Below are 21,293 nucleotides of genomic sequence, written 5' to 3'. Positions count from 1 at the left end.
AATGCTCAAATTAAACTATTCAATTAGAGCAGCCCAAGAATTAATGATGAGTGCAATTGGCTGAACTTTGTATAAATATCCCAAGTATATAGTCTGTTTCACAATGCTTTTTTTTTTGCTTTTTTTTTCTTAGCCTCAGCCTGGAACTCTTAAGAGCTCTAAGTCGGCTTCTGGCCAAACCACTCCATATTCCACACCACAGCCTTCTCTCACTCGTGATAAATGTCTACCATCAGATCCAAGTTCACCAAAAAATGGACAGATTTGTGAAACAGGTGAAAACCTTACAAAAGACATTGCATGAAACTTTTACGTTTACTAATTTCATTGTGTTTTTCCAAATCTAATTTTCCAAACTATTAAAAGTGTAAACTGGTCGAATTTGTCATTTTATGTTGTTGAATAGTTGATAATCTGTTTTAAATCAAACTTTTATTATGAAAGCAGAATTATAGTTAAAATTCCCCAGATGATGCATGATGGATTTTGAAGTTAGCATAGGCTGTAAACAGTTACGGTACATGTATACATCACATTAATAACTTTTAAGTTGATATCAGTATAGAATTTTTGTTTTTGAAAAGAGCATAAAATACATTAATTTAATTTTATAATAATGGCTGCTTCAATTGATGTATGAGCATGATTTTTCATAGTAAATGTAACTGAGACCTTTGATAAATTTTTTGATATTTTTGTAAGATCTTTTTTAAAAGCATGTTCTTTCTACCCAATATTCTGTTAATGTAGATAATAATCTCTGTATTATACATGTTGGAATGGAGAAAATGAATTATGATGGTATTAGATTACTGATGATTCCATCTCGTATTTAAGCCATAGTTTTTAGTGACTTTTTACGGTCTTTATTGTGTACAAAATGGCTTCAGCATATTATATTCATGATGTATGTTATACTTTGTGTAACATTTCAGCTATAATGCGTTTTTTTCATTATTTGGATTTTGAAATAAACAGATTTTTATCTGCATCTAAGTATGGTTTCATTAATAACGTTCGTTCTTACCTCTCTTACAAATCTCAAAAATATTCATTTTCATGCTCTAGCTTGAACCAGCAACTGAATACCAAATAAACCTCAGACGTTTAATGAGTTGTTGTTTTTTTACCAATAAATCATATGGTTGTTTCTTAAAGTTTTAACAGCTGAGCTTAAGAGAAACTGAACATATGTGCTGTTTTCACTCACCAGTTTTTGATGTTCATTAAAAGAACTGCAGCTATGGATTAGATAATATAAAGTTATGTTTGTGATTAATTTTGTTTTTAACAGTTACTAATCCAGTGTGTGAACTCTTACAGTAGATACCATTCATATATTGCTACCTTTCCATAACTTAATATTGTATTGATTATTTGTACACAATGATGAATATGATATTTATACACACACACATTCCATTAATATTAAATCATTTCATGGAACTATACCTGGACTTGTTCGACTGACATGGTTTATCGGTTAATTTGTATTTTTTTACTTATCTAACTTTAACGTTTTTACCTAAAATTAATTTATGTAGCTACAAAAACAAATGTGCTTGGTAAAATTTTTTGAAAGATCAATATGGGAAGCCAATGTTAATTACAGATGATTTTGAAATTGGTCCTGAGTATTCATAAAATAATAATATTGCTTTTACTCATATTTGAAATAGAAAAACTGTAAAAATATTGAAGGTTTATTTTGTAACTGAAATAAATATGTTTAACTTAATGAAAAACTTCCAAGACATTAGTAACTTCTTTGAGTTTACTTTATTTCAAAATATCTACTTGCCAACTTTTATTTATTTCATATTCAATAATTACTGCCTTTAGGAATTTTTACTGATGAAAAGTTTACTGCATTGAAAGGTTTCTTTTTTTACTGAATCCTGTGCTGTTGGACACAACTCAGTCATAAAAACATTTAGAATATTCATATAAATGAAACCTGACAAGTGTTACTTGGTAGCTTAGCATTAATAATGAGTCTTAATTATTGACTTAATAACACATTTAAGGTTTTTCATTTACCAACAGTTCAAGTTTAACTCTTTTAGTTTGCTCCTTGCTAAAGTCTGCTGTGTTTTGAAAAGCATCCTCATAAAAAAATTAGTAATAAAAAACTGTTTTAAACACAACAATTGTCATATAAGGTGCATAGAAAAGATACATCACTGCTTCTTTTATTTTGTACTGTTGATGTGTAGCAATTTACCTAATAGTAAATAAAATGTTAGTACTACTGATATCCTTATTATTTGCATGGATTGCATTGTGTAAGTAGTAAATGTGATTGAAATCTAGTAGACATCTTTAAAAGAAAACACACCCACATAAAAATGTCTATAAGTGGAGTACAGATACAATATTGAAATGCTTTTTTCAGAATGATTTTAAACCAACATGTCAGTCCTAATTTGGTTTGGCAGTAGAACAGTAAAGTGGTTGATGGTTTTCTCTTTGTGAATTGCTTCAAATTCCTTAAGGAACATCAGAGCAGTAATGTTGCAAAGTTCCCGTCACACGGTCTTGTCAGACGCTAGTTGCCCACACCTACATTATGCTTTGGGCATATTTTGTTTGACATGTAAAGCTGTGATCATTCTGCAACTAGTGCTCTTTCAACATGAGTCTTTATTGTGTGAAGGTAGCTGCTCTTTATACTCTCGTAATTAATACACTTGCTCTTTATGTATATTTAATTAAAGTCAGTTCAAATTCTTACTGAAGTTAGCAAGTTTTGTTTTTCAACCACTATACACATTGTATACAAGTCATTAATTGCTTCATCCTGAAGTTATTTGTACAACTGTGTTGTCATGTATTTAGTGTAAGCATGCACTGGAATTTAAAATCCAAGACACAATGATTAGTTTGCCGGGTAATAAACCTGGGAATCCATTGTTCGTTTTCCATGACCACAAAGAAACAGTAACATTTCTGCTTCACTTTTTGGGACCATAAGGATGGAGTTAAATCAAACTGTTCAATCAGACAATAGATGATGATGAGTATTGTCTTCCCTCTAGGAACAGATAACCAAAAAAAATTCATCTTTTACAAAAAATGCTTCACAATTTAAAAGCGTTGTAATACTAAAGATTTTTATCAACATAATTTACCCTTTATAATCATATCTTAATTCTGATATTATTGATAAACCTAAACTACCTGTAGGTGGTATTTATCAAGAATGGAATAGTAACCAGTTACTAAGTGATGAGGATACATTGCAAAAGTATCCAGAACAATAAAAAATGTACATTAACTCTCCAAGTTTGATTTTATTTGTATAGTATGATAAAATAATAATTAAGTTTAGCTCTTTGACAATAAAAAGTTTAAATATTTTTGTGATTAACAATATAAATATTTATTCATCAAACTTTATAAAAGCAGGACTTTGTTTTTTAAATGTTGTCTTAAATTCTCATATAACCATATTGAAAATATCAAATAATAAATGTTAAATGATTTCACTGCTCCAGCCTTCTGTCTCATTTTGGATTTTGTGCTAATACCTTTGTCAGTCTTGCCAAAGCCTTTAAAAGAATAATATAATGTTTCTAAGAGTAACTTAAAAATATTGTTGCTATTATCATTATTACTAGTTTTGGTGTAAAGTATAACAACCAGTTTAAAAAATACTTTGTACTTATTTTAATTTCTTTTTAGTCATTTACAAATTGACAATAATTAATCAAACCAACAGCCAAACTTTTTTTTTCCAGTTCTAGTTCTGCATCAATGTTGCACTGAAATCCCTTTGTGTTAATATTACAGCAGCTCAGTCTGCAGCTGTTGGCAACCTGTTCCACATGGCAGGAAATCTAGGGAAGGCAGTAGGAACCCTGGTTAATGTAATGACTGATGATGAAGAGGGAAGTGGCTCTGATCATGAGAAACATTGACAAGAAAGGTTTTTGTTGTCGTTTTCTTTGAGTGCATTTACTTGATGGAGTCCAACAAAAAATACTCCATACTTGTGAAAACAATTTTTAAAATCATTTTGGAACCAGGACTAATGCTTAATAGTGCTGTTGTACAAGATAGGGTTTGAAGTGTTGTGAATGATTCAGTGGAACACAAGAACAAAATATGATTTTGTTACACTTGCCAGTCTTATGTTACCCTGTTGACACTGTGAACCAACGCTCATGACATTTATGATGTCATAAATATTTCAAATACTGTTTTCATCACGTGTCTTATTATTAGCTAGTGTTGAGAAATACAACTATTCTTTAAGAAAAACAGGTCTGTGCAAAGTTTTGGCTTTTTCATAACTTTTAACCTATTGATTATAAAAGACAAAATTATGGCTCACTAACTTGTGTAAATGATACCAATGAATTTTAAAAACAAAACGTTTTTCTTCTGAATTATGTCCAGTAAAATGTGTTTGATTAGAAAGACTAAAATTTTGCATTGAAAACTTTCTTTAATAACTGTGTTTGAAACAAATATTAATGTATTGGTATTCATTTTTCTTTATAATACCCAGATATGAAGATACGTTCTGAATATAAAGTGGCAGAGAGAAGGAAAAATCAGTTTGCTACACAATGCGAGTTAAAACAGCAAAGACAACTGTAATAATCAAGTATTCATTTCAAATTATTGTTTTTAATATAATGAAACAATACCTTTGCTTCAAAAAAACCCATATTTACAAAACAGGTACTGTGTTTGAAGTACATTTTCAGTATGTATTCTTTATTTACACACGTGATAAGTAGACCTTGTTAAGTTAGGAATTCAAAATATTTATTTCATGTTTTGGCCATTATTATTAATACTTCCTTTAGTAAAAACGAGTATCTTGAATGGCTAAGACTGTTGATTTCCTTTTTAAAAAACAGAGGGACATCCTGTTATTTATCTGTTAGGGATATTTTGGTCATTCTCACTAAAAACAAGTTTGAAAAAGCCATTATTTTGAATCATTTAAGCAAACACATGGCAATGTGTGTGTGCGCGTGCTTCATGTCATTGGTATTTTTTTTCTCTTTATAAGTGATGTACTATTCGTTGTGTGCCAGTCAGTCACAAGGTTTGCATATTGAAACTCAAGAAAGATGATTCGTTGCTGTTGAAACTCGTTCTAAAGTGATATTTTTATAGTATTAAGAGAATAATTAGAAATAAGTGAACGTTACACAGCTCCAAAAGCTAAATTAAAATGTTGAATTATTGCTGTAGTATTTTTCATATTGTAACTTCTATAACTTTTTTATGAGAAACTTCATTCTTATACCAGAAACTGCTTGCTTGCTTTTTTTATTTTTAATGGTGAATAAAACTTTAAACCTGCTAATGAAAACTGATATTTTTACTGTTAAAACTATCATTAATAATAAACTTAACAAAACTTACTTGGTTGATTATCTGTTGTTTAAAACAGTATGGAGAATTATTGTGTAAAACTTAAACATAAATCATCTAAAGCCTTTTTAGTATATAATCTTCAACTTAAGCAAACCTATGGAGAAATTCAAAGTTCTAATAACATGTTACTTAGATCCGGTTTGTAATATCTATCATTAGGACTAAATATTTTTTTTTTTCAGGGCTTGTTAGTATGCCGGCACGTAGATCTAAGGTTTCATTATTCCCGTCGCCACCAAAATAAAATTGCACTCTGCACTTCGGGGTCATATGTGTGCATAATAAGAGTGATAGTCAAATCCCTCTATTCGATTAGAGGGAGCTTTCATCTCGTGGCGATAGGTGATGTTGACTAGCTGGCTTCTCTCTAGTCTATCACTTCGAAGTTAGGACCAGTTAGCTCAGATAGCTCTCGAGTATTTTTGCTCAAAATTCAACAACAGACGTATTTTTTCTGATGAAACGTTTCTGGAAAAACGGAATCCAGATTCAGTTATGCATACCACAGTGTCTTGAAAGAAAAAAATCTTTACGACTGAATTTATTTTTTGGAGATAACTAGGGATTGTTATCATTTCTCTGTACGTACGTACAGCTAAAAATATTTTGTAAATGCGAAACTAAGATTGTGTGAGAAATATTTTTTCTACAAACTATGGATGAAATGGAAGATGAATTTTCGTATGTATAACTTGTTTTTGTAGGATGTTTTTTTAAATAAAGAAAACAATAGAAATCAAATATCTGCGGTCACGAAAAGTTGGATTTTTAGAAAATGTTTACCCCAGGTTAATGTATGTGATCAGTATTTTACTTTTGCGAAATTTGTCTTTCCATTGAATAAAAGTGTCTGTTGATATTGGGATCTTGATTGTTAAGAATATTTTACCAAATCATGTTTTGTTGTTTGTAGTAAAAGTTAGCAGCTAAACCGATTTTAATGGTGATAATATAAACTTTGTTTTTTTCTGGAATTGTCAAAAAACACTGGCTATCAATTCTTTACGAGAGACATATTGGATCTCTGGCACTAGTTTTTGAGAAGCACCAATTGTTGTTCAAAAAGAGAATAAAAATAACGATATAAATAAGCCAATTGCTCGTTTTTCATGTATATGGCTATTTTCAGAAATGTTGCTACACGTGATACTTTTATAAGTCATTGTTATGCTAAAATCTAGTATTTGTAAGGCAAGACTGGTTCGAAATGTACGTATGTTAACGCTAGTGTGTCATCCTCATTCTTCTATGATATCATGAACATATCACGTACAAGGTTTTTATGTGTGTTATGAAAGCTTTTGTCCAAATGCCTCTAAAGCGTGTAGACAATTTTTGTCAAGAGCAATAAAGAAATAAATAAAATTTTATAGAGCATAAATGTGTTTTTTATTCGTCATAGTCTTGCACCTCTGTTTAACAGTGGAATTTTATAAATACGGATGTAACACCATCTGTCGTCCGAATTAACAACTGATTACGATTTCAGCGACTTGTCTAATTGCTAACAATCTGTTTTTGATGCATGCGGCTGGCCATCACACATAAATACATTGTAAAACTTCGTACATGTCAACAAACTTTCACTACCGCACCGAAAAGGCGAAAGCCATCTGTGTATAGTCATTGATTTAGGGCGCTCGACTCGGGTTCGAATCTCCATCAGTGAACATGTCTGCTCTTTCAGCGGTGGAGGCGTTAAAAGTTACGATCAATCTTACTATTCGTTGGTAAAAGACTTGGTGGTGAGTGGTATTGACTAGCTTCCTTCCCTCTGGTCTATCACTGCAAAATTATGAACGGCTAGCGGAGATAGCCCTCGTGTAGCTTTGCGCAAAATTCAAAACAAGGAAAGAAACTAAGGGTAATGGTCACATCTACAGTAATTCAAATGGTAATAAGAGTTTGCTTAATATGTCACGACACATAAATATTGTACATAACAGATATAGTTTGACTTTCGCAAACTATATACGTAACATCGCATTAATAACGATATTTCATAGTTTCAAATATGTTTACATAGTAACGAAGTGTGAGATTTTATAGTACTTTTAGAAATTTACCCAAAGTCTGCATGACGTCTAATAAACATTCTGTCTTCAAGGCTTGCATAGAATTACAACATTTTAAACATGCAGAGGAGGGTGTTGTTTAAGTTCACTTTTTCATGATGGTATAAAGGTTATTTATAATTAATTCCTCATCATTGACAAGTTTCTAGTTTCACAAGCACGCGGTATATAGAAGTTGAATACATTATTCTAAAAATAACTTGGATCCTACACATGTCTGATCATGCTTTGTCTGACGACCGTGGATACTGACAATAACCCTGTCACGTCTAAAGCACACCAACGCCTGTTTTCTATAATCCATCTACTCTCCGAGGATATATATATATATATATGTGCGTTGCGTCAGGCGACTTAGCTGGTATGTCTCTTGTGAAATAGCATGAGTATCAGTTTCATTCTCCAGCTGCTTGAGTGTGCGAAGGTTGAACGAATATTTTGTGGAAGTATCTTGTACACATGAACTGTGCCGCTTTCCCAGGCAGAAATCCTTCACTTTGATACATACTATTCCTGTGGGCCCCTCGGTGTGGATTTCTGTACGTGGTGAAGGGACCTCCCAGGGAAGGTTCTGTTCTGTCTGGTTACCTTTTCTGGGATCTAAACATCCACCCACGTGTTTGCCGTGCATAGCGACCCGTGAAGGGGAGGAGAGGATTCTGATGGTTGAGGGTCCAACCCAAACACACCACTTTGACCTTGAATTCCTATAGACGGGGCGGCCTTTGGGTGGCCCCTTGGGTCAATCGGCTGGTCCACTTGGGCTAAAATCAACCAAGTACCAGTGTTGGAAGTTCTCAACGGGTGTTGTGGACATAGTGCCTGATGCTGGTGTTTGGGTATAGTGCTCACGAAACCCTGGCGTTGCTGCATTATCCTTGCATGACATTGTAGTGCGTCCCCTCGTAGGGCTCCATGGTGGGTGGGGTCAGTGGGTACCGAAATTTTTCTTTTTTTCTATGGATCCTCCTTCAAAAAATTTAAATAAAATAGTGAACAAACAGTCAATAGGTAAGCAACCACGTCTTGAAGACTCTGAGCAGCAATCTTCAACATCTGTAACACACGTACCTCATTTTCTTATATTACATTCTCTTTTGGAAATACCTTTAGGGCAATTGTCCTCCTTTTTGTATTCAGAAGGGACTAGAGGGTCTTGCTGACTCTCCAAAGTCAGTAAAGAAGCTTCGATCTGGAGACATATTAGTTGAAACATCCAAAACTCACCACAGTAAACTCCTCTTAAATTCAACGGCAATTGAGGATATACCTATTGAGGTTACCCCTCATGCTACCTTGAATTCATCACGAGGAGTTATTGTTGAGAGGGATTTGAAGAATGTCCCCAAGTCAGAGATTCTTGCTGGTCTCTCCACTCAAGGAGTTTCTGCAGTGAGGGGCATCTCCACTCGCAAAGATGGAGTTACACTGCCAACAAATACCCTTGTTTTGACATTTACATCATCACGTGCACCTGCAAACATCAAGGCAGGTTATCTAATTTGCAGGGTACAGCCATACATTACAAACCCTCTCCGATGTTTCCAGTGTCAGAGGTACGGCCACTCAAAGACATCATGTCGTGGTTCCCTGACATTGCTCGTTGCGGTGGCAAGGACCACGATGCCTATGACTGTGACATGAACCCACATTGCGTAAACTGCAATGGTTCTCACCCCTCTTACTTTCATTCTTGCTCAAAATGGTTGGAGGAAAAAGAGGTGCAGCGTTTGAAAACGACACATAACATTAGTTATCCTGAGGCTCGGAAATTGCTGTCCACAACTCCATCTCGGACATATGCTGCTGCACTTCATTCCACAACTACAGTGGGAGTGCAGACAGATCTCTCTGTGCCTCCAAGAGAATCGTTTTCAAAATAAATGAAAAGCCTTTTGACCTCCATGGTTAAAAAAGGTTGATGAATCGACTTCCACACCCATCTCTGTTCCTCCCATACCTTCCAACAAACCTCAAGATCCACATCCTTTAGTTTCAAATACAGGCATTTCTTCTGATATATCTTTTCCTCCCACCCCAAGAGACAATTATTCGTTCGCGTCCTCAGTCACTGGAATCCCCTTCCAACAATAAAGACCTGCCCAATCGACCCAGGGCAGGATCCATGGAGGTTGATAGGCCTCCTCCGACTAAGGACAGTGAGGAAAAAAGACATGGTCGTAAACAGAAGGGTTCTCCAGCCAATTCGCCTACCCGTCATTAAAAATGGCCACCTTGATACAATGGAACTGTCGAGGTTTACGTTCTAATCTGGATGATATCAAAACACTGATTTCTTCCTACCATCCTGTATGTCTTTCCTTACAACAAATATTTCTAAAACCTGCTGATACAGTCACCATTCGGCAGTGTTCTCTGTACAGAAACGACAAGCTGTGTGATGGACGAGTACAAGGAGAGGTGGCACTATTGGTTGATCAGCATGTGTAAACCTTTGTTTACTTTTACAAATTTTACCACATTTACTTGATGAACCCTGTCTTTGTCACTCAACACACCCTTGGAGGTCATAGCCATCCGTGTTTCTTTGGGTCGTACCATCACTGTTTGTTCTCTCTACCTGTCCCCTGGAGAGACATATGATCGATGAGACCTTGATGCTCTCATTGAACAGTTGTCATCTCCCTTTCTAATCCTGGGGAACTTTAATGGACATCATCCCCTCTGGGGAAGTGCTGTTATTGATGGGAGGGGTCGCTCTGTAGAGCATATGCTCTCTGATCACAATCTTTCTCTTTTCATTACTGGTTCTTTCACTTTTTCATGCACCTAGTCAGTCCTTTACTGCTATTGATCTCTCAGTTTGCTCCCCTTCATTATTCTCCCATTTTTAATGGAGGGTTGACAATTATCCACTAGGCAGTGATCATTTTCCTATACTTTTGAGAGAGACTGTCCGTGGTTGATGCCACCCTACCCGCGTGCCCTGGTGAAAGCTGGATTAGGCAGACTGGTCCACTTTCACTGCTCTCGCAGAATTTGATCCTGCCATCGTGAATCAGCCATCAATAGACGACTGTGTAGCAGCGGTAACTGGCTGTATTATACAAGCAGCTACTCAGTGTATTCCTAAAATCTCGACACGTTTTCTACGATATCCTCGTCCGTGTTGGAATCCTGCTTGCCACTTAGCACGGAAGGCTCAAAAACGGGCCTGAGATACTTTTTGTAGATATCCCACACTTTCGAACCGCGTTGCTTTCCAACGGGTCCGTGCACATGCTAGGTGGGTAAGACGTCAAAGCCAGAATGAATTTTGGATTAAGATCACAACTAGCATATCTTCTACCACCAGTTCCAGGGTCATATGGGACAGGATTTGAAAGGTCAGTGGGCACTACAATTCTATCCCCCTCTCGATCTTACTCTCTGATGGTCACGGGGTGGCTGATGTCCGGAGCACCGCTGATACTCTACGTGAAAGCTTTTGCCGGGTATCTAGCACTTCTGCTTCTTTCTCCATCTTTTTGGCCATCAAGACTCGGGCAGAGCGTTCACCTCTTTCCTTTCGAACTGACTGTCTCTTTGACTATAATTGTCCATTTACACTGGTGGAACTGAAAATGACCCTTCATTGGTCTGGCAGTACATCTGTTGGACCAGATGATGTACACTATGACAAGCTTGACCATCTATCTCCTGCTTCTCTTGATGTCCTTCTAATTGTCTTCAACCGAATCTGGCAGGAGAATGTTTTTCCTGATGCCTGGCGCCAGGCTATTATTTTACCTTTCTCTAAGCCAGGGAAAGATCCCAAGATTCCTTCAAACTACCGTCCAATTGCTTTGACGAGCTGTCTCTGTAAGACCTTAGAAAGGATGGTTAATGCTCGTCTTGTTTGGTTCCTCGAATCAAACAACCTCCTCTCGCCCACCCAGTGTGGGTTCCGACGACAGCACTCCACCACAGACCACCTAATTCGACTTGAAACATCAATCAGAGAAGCCTTTCTCAAACGCCAACATCTTGTATCAATATTCTTTGACATTGAGAAGGCTTATGACACAACATGGAGGTATGGCGTTTTGTGAGACCTCCATACATATGGGTTACATGGCCATTTACCCATGTTTATTAAAAATTTTTAATGGACAGGAGATTCCAAGTTCGTGTGGGTTCGACACTTTCCCGTTCTTTTGTACAGGAACTTGGAGTCCCTCAGGGCTGTGTTTTGAGTGTCACACTTTTTAGTATAAAGACAAATGCCATCACTGAACAACGCCCTCTCACTATTGCGAATGGGCTGTATGTCGACGACTTTCACATCTCATGTCAGTCGTCGAACATCAGATATATTGAGCGACAACTACAAACTGCCCTCAATCGTGTACTGAAGTAGACTATAGCGAACGGCTTCAATTTCTCTCTCTCTAAAACCGTTTACATGCACTTTTGCCGACAACAGGGTATTCACCCTGAACCTGAACTTGATATCGGTGAAGTTTCGCTGCCAGTGGTCCCTGAGACCAGGTTTTTGGGGCTTATCTTTGATCGCAAGCTGACCTTTATACCACACTTAAAGCAGCTACGGGTCAAATGCACAAGAGCACTGAACATCCTCCGTGTCCTCTCTACTACCTGATGGGGAGCAGATCGATGTTATATGTTAAAGGTATATCGTGCTCTTATTCGATCAAAACTCGACTATGGATCAATGGTCTATGGCTCTGCCAGACTCTCGGCCTTAAAGATGCTAGATCCCATTCATCACCAAGGACTTCGACTCTGCACTGGGGCTTTCCGCACCTCTCCAGTTCAAAACTTATATGTTGAATTTCATGAACTTTCTCTGCACCTTCGCCGTTTGCAACTATCTTTATTATATTCTTCGGAACTTCGTTCCTTACCAAAGCATCCCACCTGGGGATGTGTTTTCCTTCCTCAGTGGGCTGTACTTTTTCAGAACAGACGATCTGCCATTGCTTCGTTTGGCCTTCGCATCCAGGCACAATTGGATGACTTGGGTCTGTCTTTGGATAACATTGCAGATTCCACAGGTCAAGGGGCCTGGCATGGCCAAGCGTGTAAGGCGTGCGACTCGTAATCTGAGGGTCGCGGGTTCGCGCCCGCGTCGCGCTAAACATGCTCGCCCTCCCAGCCGTGGGGTTGTATAATGTGACGGTCAATCCCACTATTCGTTGGTAAAAGAGTAGCCCAAGAGTTGGCGGTGGGTGGTGATGACTAGCTGCCTTCCCTCTAGTCTTACACTGCTAAATTAGGGACGGCTAGCACAGATAGCCCTCGAGTAGCTTTGTGCGAAATTCCAAAACAAACAAACAATCCACAGGTCAGCCCATCCCACCATGGCTTATTACAGCCTCCAAATGTGACCTTTCTTTCAGTCATCTGAAAAAGGCAGATACAACAGATTGGAAGTACCGTCATTCATTTAATGAACATTTTTCAAACAATCATTCCGTTCCCATTTATACAGATGGTTCCAAATCAGGTAATTCAGTGGGCTCTGCTATGGTTTGCTGCGGTTCGGTGGTTGCGCGTAGAATCCCCCTCTACAGCTTCTGTGTTCACTGCTGAACTGTATGCCATATCTCTTGCCCTGGATCATATTGAAGCTTAGCATTACTCCAACTGCACTATTTATACTGACTCGCTTAGTTCTATACTGGCCCTGGAATCGCTACACGTTGGCTCACACTTTGTTCTCGCTGATATTCAAAACCGACTGGCCCATTTCTCATTCACTGCTACTTCTATCCAGTTTTTTCTGGATACCAGGCCATGTTGGTATTCGCGGGAACGAGCTTGTAGACACGGCAGCTAAATCTATCTGCTCCGGCACTATCACCACTGTGCCTATTTCGTACATGGACTATGGTCTTGTATTCAAAGCTCGGCTCCGTGCCAGCTGGCAGTCCACTTGGAGTGAGCAACGCGACAACAAGCTTCTTCAAATAAAACCCTATATTGGACTTTGGCCATCTAGCTTCCGTAAGGTTCGGAAGGAGGAAGTTCTTCTAACTAGACTACGCATTGGTCACAGTTTTTAACTCATCGTTTTCTTTTATCTGGAACTGATGCACCAGTGTGTAGTTTGTGTAACATTCAAATCACTATTAGCCACATTTTACTTTCTTGCCATCGTTACGATTCTCAACGATGGCACTATTTTAAACATGTTTTTCCCAAGGTTTATCTGTAACATTGAACAGTGTTATTGGTGATGGTGACACTGTCCACTTTGATAAAGTTTTTAGTTTTTTTAATGGCCATTAATATTTTTAATCTCATTTAAGTGTTGGATATTTATTCATTACACCTTTTTTTGATTACGGTTCCCTTTTCACAGTTTCAGTTTCTCTAGTTCAATTTGACATTGGACAATGGCCAGAACATTAAATAACTCGACACCAGGACTGGAAAGGCCAACTTCATGTGACTAACGCTGGTGTTTGAACTATCCGTTTGAACTACCCGTTAGTCGTCCTGGCGAGTTGTTATTCCAATTTTGCTGCATGTCTTTTAAACGTTTATTACTTAACCCTTTGGTACTGGCCATAATGACACATAACCCGGAACCAGGACCGGAAAGACCAACTTCAGGTGACTGACGGTGGTTCTGGTACTTGCCTGTTAGTCTTCCTGGCGGGTTATGATCATTACCATTCTGCTACAGAAGTTCTTTACAACTTTATAGATTGGATGTCAACATCGGTTTTATGCAATTTTCTGTTTTTAATTGCTGTTTTGTTTTTACCTTCGTTTACTTTTACAAATTTTACTACATTTACTTTACTTTTACCTTTTTTACTGAACATTTGGTTACTAATTATTACGATTTTGCTATATGTCTTTTAAAACTTCTATTATTTTACATTTTGATAATGGCTGCTATGACACATAACCCGGAACCAGGACTGGAAAGGCCAACTTCAGGTGACTGACGGTGGTTCTTGTACTTACCTGTTAGTCTTTCTGGCGGGTTATGATCATTACCATTTTGCTAGAGTAAGTACTTTACAACTTCTTTTACTCTGCTTTCTTTCTTAACATTGTAAACTATGTGTCAACATTGGTTTTATGCTTTTTCTGATTTTCAATGATGTTTTGTTTTACATTCATTTCCTTTTATGTATTTTACTACATTTAATTTATTTTTACCTTTTTACCGGACGTTTGGAGCAGATAGCCTAGCTGCTTTGTGCCATAAAACACTAAATCTATCAATTGCTGTGGGTCACTTTTGCTACTAGCCTTTGTATTTAAAGATTACTTACACCTTTCAAAATATGCCGAAATTTTACCGTGGCTTGGGTATGACTTATTGCAGATCTTTGTATGGATGGTCCTGGTACCCCAAGTTGCTTCAACACTTTTATTTTACAATGCATTAAATGCAAGGCATATCTACGTTTCGGGAATTTTAAATCCACGATTTAAGCACACCTTTTATGATTTAAATGTATGAATATTTTGCGCCGGATTTGACTTACGTATTTTTATCCTTCCCAAAAGTGATCAGTTTTCGTTGGCTTCATACTGTCTACGTCCAACTAAACAATGTCAGAATTTAATTATAATACAGATGGTTCCATCATGAGCTTATTTCATTGATGATTGACACGTAGCTTCCACATTAAACAAATTCAAGAGAACATTCTTAGTCCTCAGTTTGGCTATGTGTAAGGCGGGTTTATACCTTGTAGGAATAATTTATTACGACTATATTTAGATTTGTAGCATCATTATAACGTCAACAACAATCAAACAATGGTTAGGACAAAAGTAAAACTGTATTGTGCATGTGTTAGCCTGTTCAATAATCAGGGGCCATATATTTCCATATAAAATATTTCGTTACCCTTCCGTGATGACGAGAAAACCCACTTATAGCGAAAATTATATATTTAAAAACGACTGGTATGGATAGAGAAAGTTCGCTCCTCTTTTACTGCTTTCTCTACCCATACCAGTCGTTTTTAAATATATATTCTCGTTACCTTTGTTATTATCTCCCAGTGGCACAGCGGTATGTATGAGGAATCATACCGCTAGAAACCGGGTTTTGACACCCGTGGTGGACAGATCAAGCACAGATGGATCATTTGGAATTAAGAACAAAGCTACAGTCATTTGTGCTTGACCTGCTCACCATCGGTATCGAAACCCGGTTTCTAGCGGTGTGATTCCTCGTGCATATCGCTGTGCCACTGAAACCGGAGCTTGAAAGCCCGCATTCAATCATGAAACTATCTTTCATGACCCCCCATTGAATAGGTTACAACTATACCTGGTTTTCCTTGATGACGAGAAACCCACTTGAAATAAAAATGTATCTCAGAACGACTGATATGGATATTAACACTTTTACTAATAAAGCAGTGAATAACGTTTCGACCTTCCAAGGTCATCTTCAGGTTAACAAAACCTGTATACCTGGTTTTCGATCCACAGCTACGTATCGCGGGTTCATCTCTCAGCCTTTCAACCATAAGGGCGTTATATCATGACAGTCAATGTAATTTGCCTTCGAAAAAGAATAGCCTAAGAATTGATCGTCGGTGGCGTTGACTAGCTAACTTCCATCTTCTCTATTACTTCGAAATTAGGAACTACTATCACAAAGAGTCCTCGAGTAGTAAATTCAACAAAAATTGTTGGTATATTTTCCGAAGCTATTCATCGGTCCTTTACTACCATCGTTAATTATAAATTATTTTCACCAACCGACAAAATAAATGTTTTCGCCTGTTAAATGAATAACTCGGCAGTGACAAAATGATTTTTTTTTAGATGTTTAGTCGAGTTGATAAAAGAAAAATATGATTACAATTAAAGTATATACGGTATTTTCTCTACCCATACCAGCCTTTTTTACATATATATTTTTCTCTACAAGTGGGTTTTCTCGTCATCACGGAAATTATATACAGCATTATTTTTTAAACCGTAAAAGATGTGTCGAAAAAAAATGGGGAATTAGGTCTCGTTTGGTGATTCGTGTTAAATTTTGTCAAACTTACCATTAGAAAAAAAAGATTGGAATATATTAATTTTAATCTGAATTAATCAAAAAGGAATAAAGTATTTTTCTGACTCGCGAATTTAAGGAGACTATTTACATTCACGTTTATTGTTATTGGTAAGCACAAAACTTACAAAATTGTCTATCTGTGTTCTTCCTACCACGAGTATCGAGACCCGGTTTTTAGATATATGAGCCCTTAGACTTGCAGCTCAGCAACTGGAGGTAGCATTGCGCGAGATATTCAAACATAAAAAGCTAAAACGCTTAGCATTACTGTTCAGTCTCATTAGATGGGGCCTTATGACGTCAGAAAGCGAGTTTCGATACCCATGATTGTCCCATGGGTTATCTATTTACACAGATAGCCCATTGCGTAGCTTTATGCTTACCTATAAGACCCGGCATGGCCACTTGGTTAAGGAGCTCGACTCGCAATCTATGGGTTGCGGGTTTGAACCCCCATCCTACCAAAATGCCCTTTCAGCCGTGGGAGCGTTATTATGTGACGGTCAATCCCATTATTCGTTGATAAAACAGAAATCCAAGATTTGGTAATGGATAGTAATGACTAGCTGCTTTCCTTCCAGTTTTTTATTGCTATCTTAGGGACGCTAACGAAGATAACCCTCGTGTAGCTTTGCGCGAAATTTAAAACAAACCAAATTGATAAGAGGACCCGTGAACAAAAGATGTGTTGGAAGGAGAGCGTGGAATTTGAAAATGAAAGCTGCGCTCAAAACTTCGACATCAATATTTCCAATAACAATTATGTAATTATTAATTTTTAGTAAGTTATTACTGTGAGTCCCCAGGTGGCTCAGCAGTAAGGCTGAGGACTTAAAATGTTAAAAATCGTGTTTCGATACCTTATTGTGTAGCTTTGTATATAACAACAAATGCTGGTGTGGTTGTATTGAAAGCTGTTTGAACTTTATAATCACTGCTGATAGTTGGAGATTTTATGTTCTTTAAAATTTTATTATCTTACCTCTGCCCCCTTTACATTGGCTCAGCGGTAAAACTGAAGGCTTATAATATTAAAATCAGGGTTTCACAACGCAGATAGCCCACTGTGTAGCTTTGTGATTAATAACAAAGAAATTTCTACCTTTTAAAACTGTCTCAAACTATATCTAAGATGAGTGTATGAAAATAAGTTCGGTAGATCTTAATGTAAGAGGAAACAGTTGTATATCAGTGTCAAAATATAGTATAACTTATAATCACATTTTAAAATGTGTACTTAAGACGATGCAAGTATGTAGAATTCGAAGATGGTTCCTAACTAGAACTGTGAAAGATATTCATTTACATACAAAAAGAGTGCAGTCCAGCTGTCTGGAAACCTCGTGAACAGAGTAAACGAATGAATTTCTAGGCCTCTTTTTAACTGTTGTAAGTTCTCCCATTGGTTCAAGTTACACTCTTTGATTTGTTTAACAAGATGGGCTTTTTCCAGTACTAACTGTAGCAGATAATTCATTAATTTATTGCGTGTGTATATATATATATATTCCTTTTACAAAGTTAACTTGAAAGAAATACACAAATTTATCACTTTTTCATTCTTGAATAGGTTTTTAAATACCTAAATCAATTCCATTACCATGTAACCTTATTCAGGTAGAACATAATTACCAACTAAAGTGCCAACCAATATGTAATATTACGAATATACGAAGCATAACATTGATACCTGAAACGGTCACCATGACAGGTATTATATATTCACCAATCTCACATTTGTGATTCTCAGGTGTAATTTTTCCTACATGTGATCAATTATTTACTTTTACGTCCCTCACATTTCTTGTTTACACTTTAATCACTACGAAAAACAAGCTTGGAAGGCAATGTTTATTTTATTCCAGTCTTATGCCTTGAATTGTCTGATCTTGTACGTGGTTTTGGCCTTGTCCACACGTTAAGTTGGCTTATTGGCTATCATCTATATCGTTTCTTAAGTCTGAAGGCCTTTCCTCGCAGTATCAACATCCAAGTTAAAGAGTTTTATTTCTATTTATTTGTTTTATTTTCTTTAAGCCTTAAAGGTGTATTTCTTATTGTTCTTAGTTACATTATCTTCTAACTTTTTTTTAAAGTTAACGACACTTGTAAATTTCCCAAACTTGCTAAAAGAGTTTCCTTAATAGTGGAAGATGCTAAGAGAGTTTCCATAATAGTGGAAGACTAACTGAGGCTTCTGAAAAGTTTCACATTAAGAAACATAGAAACAAGAGTCTGCTTACATTTCTACGTTTCAGAATTAACAATAAGAAGAAACGTTCACTCATACGACAGGGACAACTACATTTTTGCACTACCCATTGAAAAGTACAAAACTGACAACAAAAACAAAAAACTTAAAATGGTCATTTTATAAGAACAACATTGAATTCAGACCTTTGTAAATTTGTGTACACTTAGATATAGTGTAAACAAGAAAGGTTATTTTTAAATATACTGAATATGACACTACTCAGACACTGACATAAAATAATTTTTTAAAGATATCTACATACCCAGAGCTTGTTATTGAACTCTATAATCCAAAGTTTAGTTATATCCTTTCCTCTCTTACTGTGAAGGTTTTGTTACCCAAGCTATATTATTACTTACTTCGAGATTCCCCCGCTGCTACAGCGGTAAGTCTATGGATTTACAACGTTAAAATTAAGGCTTCGATTCCCGTCAGTGGACTTAGCAGATAGTCCAATGTGGCTTCGCACACTTTTTAATTTTGACTTCTTAAGAATATGACGATTTACTCTATCATTAGGCTTATAATTCATCAAATACTGTTTTCGTAATTTTATCCGTATTACAATCATAGCTGGTGACCACAGTATCAAATAAATGCAACTTTTAACGCTCTTCCCCGGGCCCGGCATGGCCAGGTGACTAAGACACTTGACAGCGTAATCTGAGGGTCAGGGGTTCGAGTCCCCATCACACCTAACATGCTCGCCCTTTCAGTCGTGGGGGCGTTTCAATGTTACGATTATTTCCACTATTCGTAGGTAAAAGAGTAGCCCAAGAGTTGGCTGTGGGTCGTGATGACTAGCTGCCTTCCCACTAGTCTTGCACTGCTAAATTAGTGACGGCTAGCGCAGATAGCCCTCGTGTCGCTTTGCGGGAAATTCAAGTTAGATTTTCTAACTAAAGTGTGTTTTTTATTTATTCTTTCTTTCATTAATAATGTTACTTAATATATTGTATATTATTACGTTTAAGTTGTCGCTAATTATTAAACTTGCAATATCAAAAATGATTTCGTTGTTAACGTTAAAAACTGTATTTAGAACCAACCTAAATCTAATCTAGCCAAACCTTGTGAGATATTATTGGATTTACGGCCAAAGAAATATATTTAACAGTCAGGGCATCAAACTGGTGAAACAGCATTCTAGCTAATAACGACCTGTATCTCTAAAGTGTAATTTATTAGCTTAATATTTCGCTATTACAGCTTCGTTAGGAGCTATCTATATCCTACCACTTCACTTATTCAATTTAATCTAAATCTTATTTCACGTTTATAAAAATGTCTTATAAAAAACTCCAGTTTGCATTAAAGAAAGTTAAGAATAATAATAATGCATTCTAGTCTTTATAAGTAGAAATGTAATAACATATTTTTTTAACTATATACTGTTAGGCAGGATACTTTTTAATTTAGCTCTAACACATAGACTACTCTGATCGGGAGTTATTACTATTTGTGCAAACTCAGTTTCAGATAAATTCACAATTTTTTCATAATATTTAATGATTGAATCCTCTTACAGACTATACATATTCACTATTGGGGGATAGGGAACAATTTCATTCTACAGTTTTTTTAATCGGTTATTGAAAGTAAGTTCTAATTGTAACAGTGATAGATGAAGATTGATCATTCTACAATCTGTTATTGTAACAGTGATAGATGGAGAATGATCATTCTACAGTCTGTTATTGTAACAGTGATACATGGAGAATAATCATTCTACAATCTGTTATTGTAACAGTGATAGATGAAGATTGATCATTCTACAATCTGTTATTGTAACAGTGATAGATGGAGAATGATCATTTTACAATCTGTTATTGTAACAGTGATAGATTAAGATTGATCATTCTACAATCTGTTATTGTAACAGTGATAGATGAAGATTGATCATTCTACAATCTGTTATTGTAACAGTGATAGATGGAGAATGATCATTCTACAGTCTGTTATTGTAACAGTGATAGATGGAGAATAATCATTCTACAATCTGTTATTGTAACAGTGATAGATGAAGAATGATCATTCTACAATCTGTTATTGTAACAGTGATAGATGAAGATTGATCATTCTACAATCTGTTATTGTAACAGTGATAGATGGAGAATAATCATTCTACAATCTGATATTGTAACAGTGATAGATGAAGATTGATCATTCTACAATCTGTTATTGGAACAGTGATAGATGGAGATTGATCATTCTACAATCTGTTGTTGTGACAGTGATAGATGAAGACTGATCATTTTACAATCTGTTATTGTAACAGTGATAGATTAAGATTGATCATTCTACAATCTGTTATTGTAACAGTGATAGATGAAGATTGATCATTCTACAATCTGTTATTTTAACAGTGATAGATGAAGATTGATCATTCTACAGTCTGTTATTGTCTGATTATTGTCATTCTACAACTGTTATTGTAACAATGACAGATGGAGAATGATCATTCTACAATCTGTTATTGTAACAGTGATAGATGAAGATTGATCATTCTACAATCTGTTATTGTAACAGTGATAGATGGAGATTGATCATTCTA

The 21,293-nt window shown here is 36.2% G+C and overlaps 1 protein-coding gene across 1 annotated transcript in view; it reads left to right on the top strand.

The window, feature by feature from the left end:
- The window catches only part of LOC143258590 (dystrophin-like), a 194,731-nt gene extending 187,960 nt beyond the window's left edge, over positions 1-6,771 (top strand). The window contains 2 exon segments of the mRNA XM_076517774.1: positions 134-275; positions 3,793-6,771. Of these exon segments, the coding sequence (XP_076373889.1) occupies positions 134-275; positions 3,793-3,920 (270 nt within the window). The 3' untranslated portion in view covers positions 3,921-6,771.
- The last annotated feature ends 14,522 nt before the right edge of the window (positions 6,772-21,293 follow it).

The sequence above is a fragment of the Tachypleus tridentatus genome, chromosome 8 (assembly GCF_004210375.1).
Source record: "Tachypleus tridentatus isolate NWPU-2018 chromosome 8, ASM421037v1, whole genome shotgun sequence".
In the NCBI taxonomy this organism is placed as follows: domain Eukaryota; kingdom Metazoa; phylum Arthropoda; class Merostomata; order Xiphosura; family Limulidae; genus Tachypleus; species Tachypleus tridentatus.
The sequence above is the reverse complement of the archived record's forward strand: the minus strand, read 5'-3'. Positions and strand labels throughout refer to the sequence as shown.